Source organism: Oncorhynchus kisutch, linkage group LG4 (genome assembly GCF_002021735.2).
Source record: "Oncorhynchus kisutch isolate 150728-3 linkage group LG4, Okis_V2, whole genome shotgun sequence".
NCBI lineage: Eukaryota > Metazoa > Chordata > Actinopteri > Salmoniformes > Salmonidae > Oncorhynchus > Oncorhynchus kisutch.
This window is the reverse complement of record NC_034177.2, coordinates 78400917-78418776: the sequence shown is the minus strand read 5'-3', so window position 1 is coordinate 78418776 and position 17860 is coordinate 78400917. Positions and strand designations below refer to the sequence as shown.

The 17860-nt window shown below is 42.8% G+C and overlaps 1 protein-coding gene across 2 annotated transcripts; it reads right to left on the bottom strand.

The window, feature by feature from the left end:
* Positions 1-2759: 2759 nt before the first annotated feature.
* On the bottom strand, positions 2760-17632 carry arhgef33 (Rho guanine nucleotide exchange factor (GEF) 33). Of its 2 annotated transcripts, none has more exons than XM_031823717.1 (15): positions 17256-17632; positions 16348-16391; positions 11179-11343; positions 10749-10870; positions 10507-10640; positions 10156-10278; positions 9830-9956; positions 7862-7994; positions 7221-7328; positions 6796-6888; positions 6120-6304; positions 5874-5969; positions 4979-5792; positions 4596-4732; positions 2760-4163 (listed from the first exon to the last, which is right to left on the bottom strand). In XM_031823717.1, exons 1-15 carry the CDS (start codon positions 17500-17502, stop codon positions 4046-4048), a joined length of 2646 nt encoding a protein of 881 aa, XP_031679577.1. In that variant the 5' UTR covers positions 17503-17632; the 3' UTR covers positions 2760-4045. The 2 variants fall into 2 exon arrangements, with proteins under 2 accessions (XP_031679577.1, XP_031679578.1); XM_031823718.1 differs by having other exon boundaries at positions 4979-5771; positions 17256-17629.
* Positions 17633-17860: the final 228 nt, after the last annotated feature.

Sequence of the window (17860 nt, the reverse complement as noted above, 5' to 3'; positions counted from 1 at the left end):
GACAGACACACACACACTACTATAGACAGACAGACACATTATACTATAGACAGACAGACACATTATACTATAGACAGACAGACACACTATACTATAGACAGACAGACACACTATACTATAGACAGACAGACACACATACACACTATAGACAGACAGACACACATACACACTATAGACAGACAGACACACTATAGACATAGACAGACACAATATAGATGGACTATAGACAGACAGACAGACACTAGAGACAGACAGGCACTAGAGACAGACAGACAGACACTAGAGACACCGACACTAAAGACACCGACACTAGAGACACAGACACTAGAGACACAGACACTAGAGACACAGACACTAGAGACACAGACACTAGAGACACCGACACTAGAGACACAGACACTAGAGACACACACACACAGACACTAGACACACAGACACTAGAGACACAGACAGACACTAGAGACATACAGACAGACACTAGAGACATACAGACAGACACTAGAGACATACAGACAGACACTAGACAGACAGACAGACAGACAGACGCTAGAGACAGACAGACAGACGCTAGAGACAGACAGACGCTAGAGGCAGACAGACACTAGAGGCAGACAGACACTAGAGGCAGACAGACACTAGAGACAGACAGACACTAGAGACAGACAGACACTAGAGACAGACAGACACTAGAGACAGACAGACACTAGAGACAGACAGACATACGCTAGAGACAGACAGACACTCAGACAGACAGACACTAGAGACAGACACTCAGACAGACAGACACTAGAGACAGACAGACAGACACTAGAGACAGACAGACAGACAGACAGACAGACACTAGAGACAGACAGACAGACGCTAAAGACAGACAGACAGACGCTAGAGACAGACAGACAGACAGATGGACACTAGAGACAGACAGAATCTACAAACAGACAGACACTAGAGACATACATACAGACAGACAGATGCTAGAGACAGACAGACAGACAGACACTAGAGACAGACAGACACTAGAGACAGACAGACACTAGAGACAGACAGACAGACAGACAGACACTAGAGACAGACAGACACAGACACTAGAGACAGACACTAGAGACATACATACAGACAGGCGCTAGAGACAGACAGACACACCCACTATAGACAGACACACACACCCACTATCAGCAGACACACACACACTACTATAGACAGTCACACACACACTACTATAGACAGTCACACACACACTACTATAGACAGACAGATACACACACACTACTATAGACAGACAGATACACACACACTACTATAGACAGACAGACACACACACACTACTATAGACAGACACACACACACTACTATAGACAGACACACACACACTACTTTAGACAGACACACACACTATACTATAGACATACAGACACACTATACTATAGACAGACAGACACACTATACTATAGACAGACAGACAGACACACTATACTATAGACAGACAGACACACTATACTATAGACAGACAGACACACTATACTATAGACAGACAGACACACTATACTATAGACAGACAGACACACTATACTATAGACAGACAGACACACTATACTATAGACAGACAGACACACTATACTATAGACAGACAGACAGACACACTATACTATAGACAGACAGACACACTATACTATAGACAGACAGACACACTATACTATAGACAGACAGACACACATACACACTATAGACAGACAGACAGACACACTATACTATAGACAGACAGACACACTATACTATAGACAGACAGACACACTATACTATAGACAGACAGACACACTATACTATAGACAGACAGACACACATACACACTATAGACAGACAGACACACTATAGACATACAGACTATAGACAGACAGACACACTATAGACACAGACAGACACAATATAGATGGACTATAGACAGACACACTATAGACACACTATAGACAGATAGACTATAGACAGACTATAGACAGACTATAGACACTACTGCTTTAGCTTCACAGAAGACAGATCCTTCAAGCGTCCGCTTCCAAATGGCCTTTTACTTCCTTAACACCTTTATTTATTGTGGCAGGTAACAAACACCTGGATGACTTCTATATGATTTCAACCACTGCTAGCATCTCAGCTCACACCACACAAGTGCTTAATTGACCTGTATTTAATTGTTGTAAATATAAATGTAGTATTTTTTTGCAGAAAGGTACCCTGGCTACTCTGGGGTTGTACACTAAAGACTGGTCATGTAGATACGTGTGCATAGGTATTCTGTACAGTTATAAAGATTTTAAGGGGTGGTGCGGGGGGGGGGGGGGGGACAGTTTGAGCACTAAAAAGGACTTCCTGTTTTTTGATCATGTGATCAGGGACAGGATTTGAAGCCCCCTCTCTGAGGTTTGGCTAAGTCTGAGCAACAAGGAAGTACCACTATACTGGTAATGTCATTCTGCACGCATCGGCAGCCCAAATGTGGGAACTTCCTTTCTGGTTTGCTTTGAGAAATGTCTAATGGGAGATCTACAGTTTCATTCTTAGCTTCCACTTGTAACTCTATGAGGTGAACATTCATTTCAAACGGTTTTAATTGCAGGCTTACTTCTAAGCTTAGCTGTATGCTTTTTTAATACTGTGGAATCACTGGTGTTAAAATCTGCACAAAAAGAGATTTAAAAAAAGAAATGTGACGTTGTATGTAACTGTATGTGTGTGTGTGTAAACTTAAACATGCATATGTTCTCACAAGCTGTGACACAGGGGTTACATTAGATAAGTCAAGTTATTCTTGAACACTCACTGAACTTGTTTTGAAATACTTTGAGATCGTGGAGGGTGAAATGTCAAAGGTGAAATACCAAAACAGGCTCCAGTGATGCTGTTGTTTTAATCACCAGGGTTTCATCATGTTGTAATTCTCAATGTCAATATCGATCATATACACTATAGTCAAATGGCCAGAACTAAACATTCCTTACTGTAGGGCTCAGTGAAGATGTTTAAAAAATATGAATGTTACATGTTTTTATGTAATGCCAAAATGTGTTCTCAATTTATGGCCAAAATTTGTTGGGTGTCTCTACCTCGTGTTAGAACAAAAGGAAACGAGTTGTGTAGAAGGAAACAAGTTAAAACACTACAAAATTCATGTTGGTTTTAATTTACACAGTAAACATGTGTAATGATTATGGACAAGCTAACTTCCTTTATGCTGCATTATCATTTTCATATTGCAATGCACATTATTACATGTATATAGTGTAAAATAAAATCGGTTGGTTTTACATACTGTATAATTGCCTATATTTTGTTTCAAATGTGTAACAGATTTATGAAACTGGTTAACACATTAAAAGAAGGAACTGAAGGCTGTTGTCTGTCGTACAGAAATATGATGGAAATGTTGAATCTGTTTCACATTTTATGGTTTGCAAGCATTGTAGATAAGTACCTATATTTTTCAAAGGGAAGTAATTGCTGAGCAGGCAATATGATTTGTGAGTTTTTCAGAAATACGTTATTGGTTGGTTAACATGTGGTATAGCGACTATTGATTACAACGTGGACTTTTCTTATGTTGTTTAATTGTCTTGTCACAATTTCATTTATAAAAAATAAAAAAAATAACTTCACATTAAAAATCAACATTTTATTTTGGTTTGAGGGGGAGATATTTATTCCAATCATCTTGATGGTAAATTATAGATCTTTACCTACATTATTGCAGTTCATGAGTATACAGTATTATACAAAATATATTATCTCCATGGATATTGAGGAGACCTCTAAAATGGAAAAACTAGTACTAATTCAAAAACAAATACTTAACCTATACAGTATTTTTACAGTAGTTATATAGGAAAGGAGTATGTCAGTCTGATTTGCTCTTCCAGCATGTTTCATATTGCATTGCAGTGTATGTGTGTCTATATAGCCTATCATTTTGCTTAGAAGTGTGTGTGCGTTATCAAGGCACCTATTTGAAGCCTTTCTCAGACCACTTAATTTGTAGTGCGGTTGTAGTCACACTTCACACAGCAGTCCCACGGTCGATGCCTAGGTGGGCGACTCCTGGGGTATTGCCTGCCTCACTGGAGTTCTGGCTTTCTGGCTTCTCTTTGTCCTTGTCTTTCTCTCCTCCCCCCGACCTAGAGGACACAGTATATATATGAGGTTACTGCACTGCTACTGGATACACCGTACAGCATTACTGGAGTAATTCCAGCATGTATTTGACAAGTATTGTTTCTTCCTAGCTCCTGTAAATGAATGGTGCTGTAAAGTGCCCTTGATACAAGAGGAGAGATGTTCACAGCACGACCTGTCAGACGAACATTGTCTCTATCGAAACTTCAAAAATTCTATTAAAGCTTTCAAACCTTATTTGTGGCATGCAAATACATTTTTCTACGTAAACACCAAATGGAAATTGGTTTAGTGGTGAGTGGACGATTTGTTAGTCTTTTAAAAAACATTTTTTTACTGACATTGTCAAATAAAGTGTAGGATGATGTTGGCTTTCTGAATTTGAAACTGCCAATAATGTTCTGTTTTTGGTCATCATTTCCAGCATATATTACTTTTTCTTGAAGAGCTTCTTGAAGGAGCTCCTGAATCCTCCCTTCTCCTGTTTCCGGCTCCTCTCACTGAAGGGGGTGTGGTTATTCCTCTCAGCCTTCCATCTTGGCTCCTCCCCCCAGGGTAGGCTCCCAGAGTCCTACGTAAATTGTAAATACACTCAGTGGTCTGTAATAATATCACACATATAGTACATAGTCACAAATGGCCCCCAAACTGAAACACTCAAACCTCCCAGCAGGCCAAGGTACTCTCACATTCTAGTCTATGGCTGATCAGCCCACTTCCATCAAAAAAAAATAAACAATAACCTTAGGGTGCCTCATAAACTCAACCTCATTGCTTGATAACTGTGGCCTTCATCCATCCACTCCCTGATGCTCACCTTGTTGTGGTGGTTATGTAGCTCCTCTTCAGTGACTCCTATCTGTCTCTCTGGCTCTGCCTTTTGCTGCGGGGGGCTGATGGGGCTGTTGTTGCTGCTCTGGCTCTTGCTGCTGCGTGGGTGATATTTATTACTGGACTGCCTCTCCAGCTTGGTGTGTTGGTGGGCCCCGTGCCCCCTAAGGTGGTCAGAGAGATGTCCGGGGCCACTATCCCCACTCACAGTGCTGTCCAGCTGCAACCCGTTCAGGGACTTGCTCTTACGCTGATCGGCCTGCAGGGGGCGGTGGTGGTGAACTCGCATCATTCCGGCCTCGTCTGGAGACACGCACCCCCGACCAGGCAGCTGCTTGTACCCACTCTCCCGGCTGCCCCTGTTGTAGACCTCACGGACGGCCTGATGGCTCTTGGGGTAGCGCACAAAGGCAATGTCGATGCTAGAGTCAGAGGAAGCGCTGGAGCATTGGTCAAACATGGACATGTTGTGAAGAGATGAGTTTGTGTCCTCATACAGCCCCTCCAAGCCCGGGGCATCCCCAGGGAGAAGGAACTCCCCCAGGGCATCGGCCATGGCTGAGCCTGGGGGCAGCCGTTTGCCGGGCAGCCGCTCTGATGACCCGATCTCAGGAATGCTCTGCAGGCATGGGGGTTTGAGGCGAGGGTCGGCATCAGGGGAGAAAAACGGGATGGCAGAGTCAGAGTGGTGGGCCTCGCTCTCCCAGTCCTGAAAGCGTCTAGACTGGATCTGCTCCAGGAGCCTCTGCTTGCTGCGTTTCACCTGGTTGGCATGCTCTCTGTGAGGGGAGAGGGGGAGGCTGTCAGTGGGACAGACGGAGTTAGTGCATGAAGGACTGACTGATAATATGAATGTCTGAGTGTAGTCAGAACGAACTTACAGTATTGCATTGCTGCTGGGGTAAGGAGAACCCATCTCATTGGCTTGCATAACGTTACCACAGTCCACGTTTTTGAAGAACTGCTTCATAGTTGACCTGTAACAAGAAAATAACTATATTTAGCCCCGTAAGGAGCTTCTTCTTTATATGGTCACATTCACAGCAGAATGTCTGAAATATACCATCACAGTCCACTGTCCTCAGACCCGTTAATCTGTACCCTGTTCCCCATGTGCACACGCTTACCAAAACACCAAATCTGAGCCTGGATCAGATGCTGACCTCTTGAGCTCCTTGCGGTTGTGCAGGAGCAGCTCTTGGTTGTGCTGCAGTAGGTGGGCGTACTGGGCAGTGAAGGCACTGAACTGCTGGATGCACAGCAGCAGCAGGTAGTAGTCAGGGTGCTCTGCATCCGTCTGCTTCAACAGGGTCTGAAACCGGACTCATGTGAACTAAGCACTAACCAGTTCATACAGTCACCGCTCTAATCTCAGTTAACACAGAACTAAAGTCTTGCGTAATTGGTGAGATGTTTGATGAAGTTCTGGGTCCATGCATGTTAAGATAAGAGATGAAGAGCTGCTAGAATGAGAAGTAGAACTGGAACAAGGACCACCACCCTCTCTCTTTGCAAGTCTATGGGCTGAATGCTAACTCCTGTAAAATCGTGATTTGTCTAAATAACCAGTGACGAAAAACCTAAGCACCAGAACTGTTGCTGCTCGTTAGCTATCGGTGCCCAATAGTATAAAGACAGATCTACGGTACCATTTACGTTTACGTAGTCTGCCCACAAGACATTATCACCACTCTGATTTAAGATACTCTGATGGTGAAGTCCGCTCTTTTATAAATACCTCTGTTGGGTTGGTGGTGTACTGGATGTATGTATCAGAGTGTCATGGAGGGGAAAGAGCCTAACCTGCAGCAGCAGAAGGTACTCAGGGATCCTCTGTACTGGCTGGAGGAGCAGAGTGTGGAGTGAGGGGTGTGTCTCGTCCCCCATGATGTCACCCTGGAACATCAGACAGTCAATCAAAGAGGAGACAGTCAGTTGACTTAAGTCTCCACAGAAATCATGTGAAATCAATTGTCCAGAAAGGTTATCCTGTAATAAAGGCTGTGTGAGTATAATGTCATAAAACTAAGTCATAATAAACTTCACTCCGGTCTACTTGTCATGTGCTCTTTGTTAATTGAAAGAGATTTACTCAACAATTTCCTGAAGTAACCCTTTCCTTCTGGATAACTGCACTATTGAGACTACTCTGCAGGTAGCTCTGTGCGGGTAGCTCTCTGCGGTGGTTGTGGTCAACACTGCCTGGTTGTTCAGTGTTCCTAATTTACCTCAAACAGGCCGGCAGCTTTTAGTGAGGTGGTGGTCAACATGCTGACCACAGACAGACATTCAGGCAGCTCCTTAAGATACGACACGTAGAAATCCAGGAAATCACTCTAGAAGACCGGCAAGATGGAGAATTAGAGGCAGACAGACAGTCAGTCATTGAAACTCAGTAGATAGTGTTACCGTCTAGAGTCTAGACAGGCAGAGAAATGACCAGGAACATAAACAGAGCAGTACAATATATCCCCCCCAAATCCCCACATCTCTCCCGAGTATCACATGTGGTCTTGTGATCAATCTGAAGTGCTCCACATGTGACACTGTGACTGGTGAGAAGAGGCACTGAGTCACAGCCTTCCCCCTGGAGAGTCTCATCTGGGGCCCCTAACTCCTAATCCAACCATTTATCTAATTTCCCTCTTTCAATCAGTCCCACCCACTTAAACACACATTGGTCCTAATACAATTATCACCTAATAGGCTGGATACTGTATGTTAGTGGTTATGTAGTTATATGAGGGGTTATGTAGTTATGTGAGGGGTTGTGTAGTTGGCAGGCAGCCTGTGACACCATAACTATAGCCCTGAGTTTAGCCCCTAGCCATGACTTCATGGGTCATTTGTGTCTATGAAAGGTTTGTACCTCTTTGCTGGTGAGCCTCATGAATACATCTCCCATGATGCCCTGCCACTGGCACTTGAGGACCCTCTCCTGCAGGGTGTGGAGAAGCTCCAGGTGTTGCTGGATGAGGAAGCGTAGAGAACTGGGGAACGGCCTGGAGAGAGAAAGAGGAGATCGATATAACACACATCACATTACACTGCAAGGAGAGCGGTACAGAACAGAGCAACATATAGCTATCTAGGGAGCGGTTTAAAAGACAGGAGGCCAGTTATATTCTATGGTAACGGAGAGAGTGTTGAGAAGGAGAGAGGCCAACATTGATGTGGGAAAACAGAGTGGAAATACACACAGTCCAGGAAGTGGTGGAGGTTGACAAAGGCACAAACAGAAGTGGAGAATGAGAATGGATGGATGAAAGAGAGGGAAAAAGATATGGATAACTATACAAAGAGACAAAGGAGAGGACAGAGTTGAAATTATGGAATTGAAAGATGCATTCAAATATTATGGTGTTAGTAGACTGATTACTGAGGTAAATGGACCAATGTTTTTGTTGTAATAGCAGTGTTAGTAACAGTCATAGCATGCTAATAGTAGCAGTAATTTATCTTTTGTTGTATTCATGGTTGAACTGTGAGTGACAGACTCCCTGCCACCGGGCACTCCCCCAATACTTACAAACAAATACATGAACTCACACACCTCAGTGTATGTGAGCAGAAAGCCAACAGTTTCACCAAAAAAACGTTATGACTCATTGCTCTTACTGGTATTAATTGAGATTAACCAGATGAAGAGACACACTCCAAAGGTCAGAGGTTATTAATGAGGGAAAGGGAAAAAGTTGAGTATACAGTAACTAGGGGAGAGCTCTCTGAAAGTTGAAAATGTAGTGCTCAGATGCCTCTGTGAACTCCAGATAAACAGGGATTACATTAAGTCAGATCTCTGTGGAGTCCTTTAAAAAGCCTCTGCTTGCCTGAATGGCTGTGTTATTCAATAGATTAATTTCCTTTCCTCGCTTTTATAATGTCCTCCTTCTGACTGTAATTAGATCGGTATCTCCTGTTTAAGCCCCTGTGTCAATGAGTGCTTGTCTGTGTGCCAAAGACGAGGGTAATCTTTGTTATATTTATGAACCGAACCAAGGTCAATGTTGAGAAAACAGTTATAACTTCCTCTGCTTTCATGAGTCATAGTGAACTATTAAACCCTAACCCCCAAATCTGAATTCATAGTGCACTATTAAAACCTCTTAAGGATCGAACGCTTTTTTCCATTTTCACCTAAAATGACACCCAAATCGCACTGCCTGTAGCTCAGGACCTGAAGTGAGGATATGCATATTCTTGATACCATTTGAAAGGAAACATTTTGAAGTTTGTGGAAATGTGAAATTAATGTAGGGGAATATAACACATAAGATCTGGTAAAAGACAATACAAAGATACATCATCTTTGAAATGCAAGAGAATGGCCACAATGTATTATTCCAGTTTAGACACAAATTAGATTTAGACTGATCCAATGAACCATTGCAATGAACCATTCAAAATGTTGTATCAAGTCTGCCCAAATGTGCCTAATTGGTTTATTGATACATTTTCAAGTTCATATCTGTGCACTCTCCTCAAACAATAGCATGGTATTCTTTCACTGTAATAGCTACTGTAAATTGGACAGTTAGATTGGTGCAGTTAGATTAACAAGAAGTTAAGCTTTCTGCCCATATCAGATATGTCTATGTCCTGGGAAATGTTCTTGTTACTTACAAACTCATGCTAATTACATTAGCGCACGTTAGCTCAACCGTCCCGTGGGGGGGGTGGCGATCCCGTAGAGGTTAATTGGCTCTTATGAAGCTCGAACATATGTAAAACCGGTCTGGTGGCGCTGCTGTTTTGAACTTGAACAAAACAGTTCAGACAGTGTTGCTACCTGATCTTATGTAAAATGTGTAAATAATACCCATCAGTGGTACAGTACCGTTTGTCTTTGGTGTGGAGGGCCTCTGAGCTGTTGAAGGTGATGTTGGCTTTCAGCAGCAGAGACAGGTATGACACATAGACCCTTTCTGACTCCAACAGCTCCAGGGCAGCAACCTGCCTCTTACCTGACACACAAACACACACAAACACACACACACAAAGTGAAAAAGAAGCACCACACTCACATACTTTTTACACCGCTGTGACCTACAGTATTAAATTGGAATTTGTCTATTGACTGCTAAATAATTTAACGTAGGGCTCCCTAAAATAACAAGGGAATTAGTCACTGACGTGTGTAACGTCATCGGTGATGTCACTCACCGTTCTCTGGGACGCTCTGTGCATCCGTATCGTCTCGGCTCTCTTTCCTTTCTCTCCACACTGGAGACTTAGACTGAGCTCTCTGGGGCTGGCCACTGGCTGCGTCCTGCTCTGAGTTAGAGGCTGCACCATACAGTACACACATGGAGCAAACACAAGCATTTGCCAGTCGATTCCACTGTCTTTCATGTGCTGTAAACATCCCTATACAGCCCCCAGGTATTTGAGTCAGTTGAGGCAAGTACGTTCAATGACTTTCATGAACAGGTCTTTAAGGACCAGCTAGTCAGTATAATCAATGACACATACAGGACCGGTTATGAATGTCTGCCCCTCAGAGGCATAACTCACTCTGTGTGGAGGCTGTGCTCATCTGTGGAGAGCAGCTGGGCAGGCTGGCAAAGTAATGCTGGATGACATTGAGCTCTGTCTGGTTGGAGAGACACCCATGGCCCTCCCCAATGCAGTCCCCTTTGGAGCTTTTCCTGACAAAACCAAGGGGAAGTAACAGAGAGTGGTGAGTTCACGTCAGGTGATGATGCAATGTGTGTCTGTGAATGTTCATGCATGTAACGTGTGTCAGTGTCACGTACCTCTGTTGAACGGACAGGATCTCTCTGCCGGTCTCTGATTGGAGGAGCTCCAGGCCTTTCTGTAGCTCTTTCTGTCTGCTGGTAACCTCTTTGATCTGGGATAAAGCACCGCTCAGGTCCTCCTGAACATAACCACGACACACAGCACCCATCACTACAATATCTAGCTACGTTCACAATACATGTGCCACAGAGTAACACACTGTAATACTTAGGCATCCTGCTAGAATTGCTAGAGACAGTTACTGGTTTGACTGTAGTCCACCGTAGACGACTTTACAAGCGTTTCGCCACACCCGCAATAAAATATGCTAAATATGTGTGTGACCAATAACATTTGATTCGATAGTATGAGAAGAATGACAAACAGGCACATATTTCGTATCAGATATCAGTGAGGTTTGTTCAAGTCATGTGGGAAGTGGGGTACCTTAAATGTGTTGAGGGAGTTCCTGATTCCCATGATCCTGTCATCCACTTCGCTCTGCTGGCCCTGAGCCCTCTCCTCCAGACCTCTGCCCCTCTGCTGCAGCACAGACACGTCCTGTAACACTCCCTGCAGCCCCGTACGCAGCTCCACCACCAAGGCCTGCAGCTGGAACACCAGAGGTTAGGGGTCAGAGGTTAGGATGTAACAACAGTTACTACATCGATGGTTGTTTGTGACCTTACTAATGTCTCCAGAATGTTCAGAACACACTGTAACTACATTGGTTCTGTATGTGGGGGTGAATAAATTACTTGGAGAAATGAGCAGCTGTTTTGACAAGGAAAAGATAGAGGGGAAAAGGAAGGTTAAGAGAAGGAAGATGGGGAAAGGAGGGAAAAAAGATGGGTGAAGGTGAGAGTGCTGGGGTATAAGATGTCAGAGAACCAGGACAGAAAAGGAGAATAGAAACGGGAGTTGAGAGTTAACGGAGACTGACGGTGAGCCTATTTGAACATTTCTGTGTCATTTGAACATCTTGGAGATCGCTGCTCTCCCCATGCAGTCGTCAGCAGCAGCTTCCTGTCCTGTAGTGTAGTGTCTGTGAATCTCTCACTGCAGCCATGTGTGGCCCAGCAGTTACCCTTTCAGAGGTCAACGAGGTCACAGCTAATTTTGGCACAGGGTTTGTTTCCAACAAGGCTCTCCACTGAGTCACATTATTCTCTTTATCTTCATTATTGGGCTGTTGTTTGGAGAGTGTCCCAATTTCTCCTTTTTGCCCTCCCGTTAGAGGCAAGCTTTTTTCTGTCTCTAGTGTAGCGGCCGTTCTTAGGATGTGGAGATTTATTGAATTTAGTCTGCAGAGATAAGTGAATCAGCTCATGTGAACAGACAGGGATTCAGGCTGCTGCCTGCCCCTCTCAGTTCCTCTCCTTCCGTCCTCTCTCCTCTTCTCTCCTCTCCACTTTAGTCCTCTTCACTCCGCCCCCTTTGTGCCTATCCTCTACTCTCCTCTCCTTTCCTCTCCTCTTCACTCCTCTCCTTTCCACTCTACTACTCTCCTCTCATCTCCTCTTCACTCCTCTCCTCCTCTCTCCTTCACCCCTCTCATGTACTCTCCTCTCCCCTCCTCTCTTCAAGTCTGTGGATCAATCATGTGAAAGTCATCAGGCTGCAGATTCAATACGGCTGCTACCCTTCTTTACAGATGTACAGATCTTATAAGTGTACAATACCTTGTCTCTGCTCACTACTTTAGACTGCGTAGCAGTACATACATAACACATACAGTTGAAGTCGGAAGTTTACACTTAGGGTGGAGTCATTAAAACTTGTTTTTCAACCACTCCACAAAGTTCTTGTTAACAAACTATAGTTTTGGCAAGTCGGTTAGGACATCTACTTTGTGCATGACACAAGTAATTTTTCCAACAATTGTTTATAGACAGATTACTTCACTTATTATTCACTGTATCACAATTCCAGTGGGTCAGAAGTTTACATACACTAAGACTGCTTGGAAAATTCCAGAAAATGATGTCATTGCTTTAGAAGCTCCTGATAGGCTATTTGACATAATTTGAGTCAATTGGAGGTGTACCTGTGGATGTATTTCAAGGCCTACTTTCAAACTCAGTGCATCTTTGCTTGACATCATGGGAAAAAATCAAAAGAAATCAGCCAAGACCTCAGAAAAGAAATTGTAGACCTCCACAAGTCTGGTTCATCCTTGACAGCAATTTACAAATGCCTGAAAGTACCACGTTCATCTGTACAAACAATAGTACGCAAGCATAAACACCATGGGACCACGCAGCCGTCATAGAAGCCGTGCTTCTACACCTGCATTGCTTGCTGTTTGGGGTTTTAGGCTGGGTTTCTGTACAGCACTTTGAGATATCAGCTGATGTACGAAGGGCTATATAAATAAATTTGATTTGATTTGATTTGATACCACTCAGGAAGGAGACGTGTTCTGTGTCTTAGAGATGAATGTACTTTGGTGCGAAAAGTACAAATCAATCCCAAAACAACAGCAAAGGACCTTGTGAAGATGCTGGAGGAAACATGTACAAAAGTGTCTATATCCACAGTAAAACGAGTCCTATATTGACATAACCTGAAAGGCCACTCAGCAAGGAAGAAGCCCAAAACTGCCATAAAAAAAGCCAGACTACGGTTTGTAGCTGCACATCAGGACAAAGATCATACTTTTTGGAGATAAATGTCCTCTGGTCTGATGAAACAAAAATAGAACTGTTTGGCCATAATGATCATCGTTATGTTTGGAGGAAGAATGTGGAGGCTTGCAAGCCAAAGAACACCATCCCAACCGTGAAGCACGGGGGTGGCAGCATCATGTTGTGGAGGTGCTTTGCTGCAGGAGGGTCTGGTCCACTTCACAAAAAAGATGGTCTCATGAGGAAAGAAAATTATGTGGATATATCGAAGCAACATCTCAAGACCTCAGTTAGGAAGTTAAAGATTGGTCGCAAATGGGTCTTCCAAATGGACAATGACCCCAAGCACACTTCCAAAGTTGTGGCAAAATGGCTTAAGGACAACAAAGTCAAGGTATTGGAGTGGCCATCACAAAGCCCTGACCTCAATCCTTTAGAAAATTTGTGGGCAGAACTGAAAAAGTGTGAGCAAGCAAGGAGGCCTTCAAACCTGACTCAGTTACACCAGCTCTGTCAGGAGGAATGGGCCAAAATTCCCCCAACTTATTGTGGGAAGCTTGTGGAAGGCTACCTGAAACATTTGACCCAAGTTAAACAATTTAAAGGCAATGCTACCAAATACTAATTGGGTGTATGTAAACTTCTGACCCACTGGGAACGTGATGAAATAAAGAAATCCTGAAAGAAATCATTCTCTCTACTATTATTCTAATATTTCACATTCTTAAAATAAAGTGGTGATCCTAACTGACCTAAGACAGGGAATCTTTACTGGGATTAAATGTCAGGAATTGTGGAAAAACTGAGTTTAAATGTATTTAGCTAAAGTGTTTGTAAACTTCCGACTTCAACTGTACCTAATAGCAATGCAACACTGTCAGTGTATTGTATTGTACTTTACAGCTTTCCCGTACTGTTACGATATTTCATATCTACAGTGCCTTGCGAAAGTATTCGGCCCCCTTGAACTTTGCGACCTTTTGCCACATTTCAGGCTTCAAACATAAAGATATAAAACTGTATTTTTTTGTGAAGAATCAACAACAAATGGGACACAATCATGAAGAGGAACGACATTTATTGGATATTTCAAACTTTTTTAACAAATCAAAAACTGAAAGATTGGGCGTGCAAAATTATTCAGCCCCCTTAAGTTAATACTTTGTAGCGCCACCGTTTGCTGCGATTACAGCTGTAAGTCGCTTGGGATATGTCTCTATCAGTTTTGCACATCGAGAGACCGACATTTTTTCCCATTCCTCCTTGCAAAACAGCTCGAGCTCAGTGAGATTTTTTATTTGGCTCCATCCATCTTCCCATCAATTTTAACCATCTTCCCTGTCCCTGCTGAAGAAAAGCAGGCCCAAACCATGATGCTGCCACCACCATGTTTGACAGTGGGGATGATGTGTTCAGGGTGATGAGCTGTGTTGCTTTTACGCCAAACATAACGTTTTGCAATGTGGCCAAAAAGTTCAATTTTGGTTTCATCTGACCAGAGCACCTTCTTCCACATGTTTGGTGTGTCTCCCAGGTGGCTTGTGGCAAACTTTAAACAACACTTTTTATGGATATCTTTAAGAAATGGCTTTCTTCTTGCCACTCTTCCATAAAGGCCAGATTTGTGCAGTATACGACTGATTGTTGTCCTATGGACAGAGTCTCCCACCTCAGCTGTAGATCTCTGCAGTTCATCAAGAGTTATCATGGGCCTCTTGGCTGCATCTCTGATCAGTCTTCTCCTTGTATGAGCTGAAAGTTTAGAGGGACTGCCAGGTCTTGGTAGATTTGCAATGGTCTGATACTCCTTCCATTTCAATATTATCGCTTGCACAGTGCTCCTAAAGCTTGGGAAATCTTTTTGTATCCAAATCCGGCTTTAAACTTCTTCACAACAGTATCTCGGACCTGCCTGGTGTGTTCCTTGTTCTTCATGATGCTCTCTGCGCTTTTAACGGACCTCTGAGACTATCACAGTGCAGGTGCATTTATACGGAGACTTGATTACACACAGGTGGATTGTATTTATCATCATTAGTCATTTAGGTCAACATTGGATCATTCAGAGATCCTCACTGAACTTCTGGAGAGAGTTTGCTGCACTGAAAGTAAAGGGGCTGAATAATTTTGCACGCCCAATTTTTCCGTTTTTGATTTGTTAAAAAAGTTTGAAATATCCAATAAATGTCGTTCCACTTCATGATTGTGTCCCACTTGTTGTTGATTCTTCACAAAAAAATACAGTTTTATATCTTTATGTTTGAAGCCTGAAATGTGGCAAAAGGTCGCAAAGTTCCTTGGGGGCCGAATACTTTCGCAAGGCACTGTATGTTACAAAATAGGGCTATCTTCTGTATACCACCCCTACCTTGTCACACCACAACTGATTGGCTGAAACGCATTAAAAAGGAAAGACATTTCACAAATTAACTTTTAACAAGGCATACTTGTTAATTAAAATGCATTCCAGGTGACTACCTCATTAATCTGGTTGAGAGAATGCCAAGAGTGTGCAAGCTGTCATCAAGGCAAAGGGTGGCTATTTGATGAATCTCAAATATAAAATAACACTTCTTTGATTACTACATGATTCCACATGTGGTTTTTCATAGTTTTGATGTCTTCACTATTATTCTACCATATAGAAAATAGTAAAAATAAAGAAAAACTCTTGAATGAGTAGGTGTGTCCAAACTTTTGACTGGTACTGTACATATAAATATTAGAGACAGGCCATAGTCAAAGCTATTTCTGTTTCTCTGGCAGTGTTTATTCAGATCCCCATTAGCTTTTGCAGAAGCAGCAGCTACTCTTCCTGGGGTCCACAGAAAACACAAAACATAACAAGTAACACAATACTGATAGACAAGGGCAGTCACACAAATATTAAATACACCCATATACAAACAATACAATGTAGTGTTGATCCTACATACTCCTCATAGGCAGCAGTGTCTCTTGCAAGGGGGGTGACTATAGAGCGGGTTACCTGAGCAATCTCCAGGTTGGCCTCCTCCATTTCCTGGTCTTGTTCTAGGAGTCAAGAACATCAGTTAATCACACATCGTTATGGACTTACAGTAGCTCCCTGTCACTCACACATCACTATGGAGATCATCCTCAGTTACTCAGACACAAACCATTCTTTGGGGATACATATGAGAATAGACTGTGACAAAGGCAAATAATGTAGTCATGTGGGATGTTCAACACAACGTCTCTCTATTCAGCCTATGCACAGTAAATCATGTTCCAGTAAACCCCCTACAAGTTACCCAAACACTGAAATTCTACATGAATTGGTAAGGTAGAAAAGGCTCTGTGTCATAAGACAATAAAACAGTTGTGCCATAATGGAAATACCCTACTGTATTAAGAGTCTGTTTCTATTCAAATACCAAATGTCCAAACTACGAGCAGCATCGCGAAGGTCATTTTAAATGTCTGCTTGTCATGCATTATGCATTTGAGCTTGTGCTGGAATGACATATTCTGAGCAGTAATACTGCAAAGCTCCTGAAAGAAGAACACTGTAGATAAAAATTCACAACAACCAATGTACAAGTAAAATGTAAGTCTTTCCAATGGTTGTATCATACTTAAGAGTCAGTACCCAGATAGCATGTTCTGAGAACCATATGGTACCAACTGTTGCAATAACTGTCCATCAACAACTTGCTTCATAAAAACTGTTACGTTGGCCAAGTAACTAGTTCAAAAGACATACAACAATAATTGTTACTCACAGCACACCAAAGATATTTATCAACAACAGTGTTTTAATGTAGCCTCTCTCTGAACTTTGTGACTACCGCCAAATCAGAAAAACAGAACCATCAACCATATTGGTGATACCTGTAACGTAGGTGACATCTTGGTTATAGAAGCAGAATTTACCATCTGACTTGCCGTTTTCCATGGTTCCTGTGCCCACTTGCCTAGTCAACAAACAGGGTTGTGTAGTATTTTCTGTCCTCCTCCTGAACACTGGCCTGCGATCCGTCGCTCTAAACCATGAGTCTGATGATCCTCCACACAAAAAGGGCCCTTGTGGAATGATGGCGGGAGAGGTCCAACAGAGAGAGAGAGAGAGAGAGAGAAGAAAGAGAGGGATAGAGCTAGAGGGCTTTTGACAGTCCTTCATGAGGAGAAAATTGGACAGCTGATTCGATTTCCCCTTACCCTGAAAGTCACATTTTGTAGGAAAGATAACTAAAACAGAGCTGTGACAAGATTTGGTCTGCTCAGGACAGTGACATGCAATAGGTAGTCAGGATATGGCTCTGTAATTCCATACAATTATTTGGCCAAGTTTATTTAAAGACTGTGTATATGTTGTTGTTTGAAACAATGATACATGATGTGCTTCAATGTGTGTTGTCTGTTGTGCTTGCAATTGAGTAGGCCTACTGCATGTGATGTTGTAGTGTACTTGCACATATATTTGTTTGTGTGTATGTGTTTATGAGTCACTCATACACACACACACACAAGGATTCCCA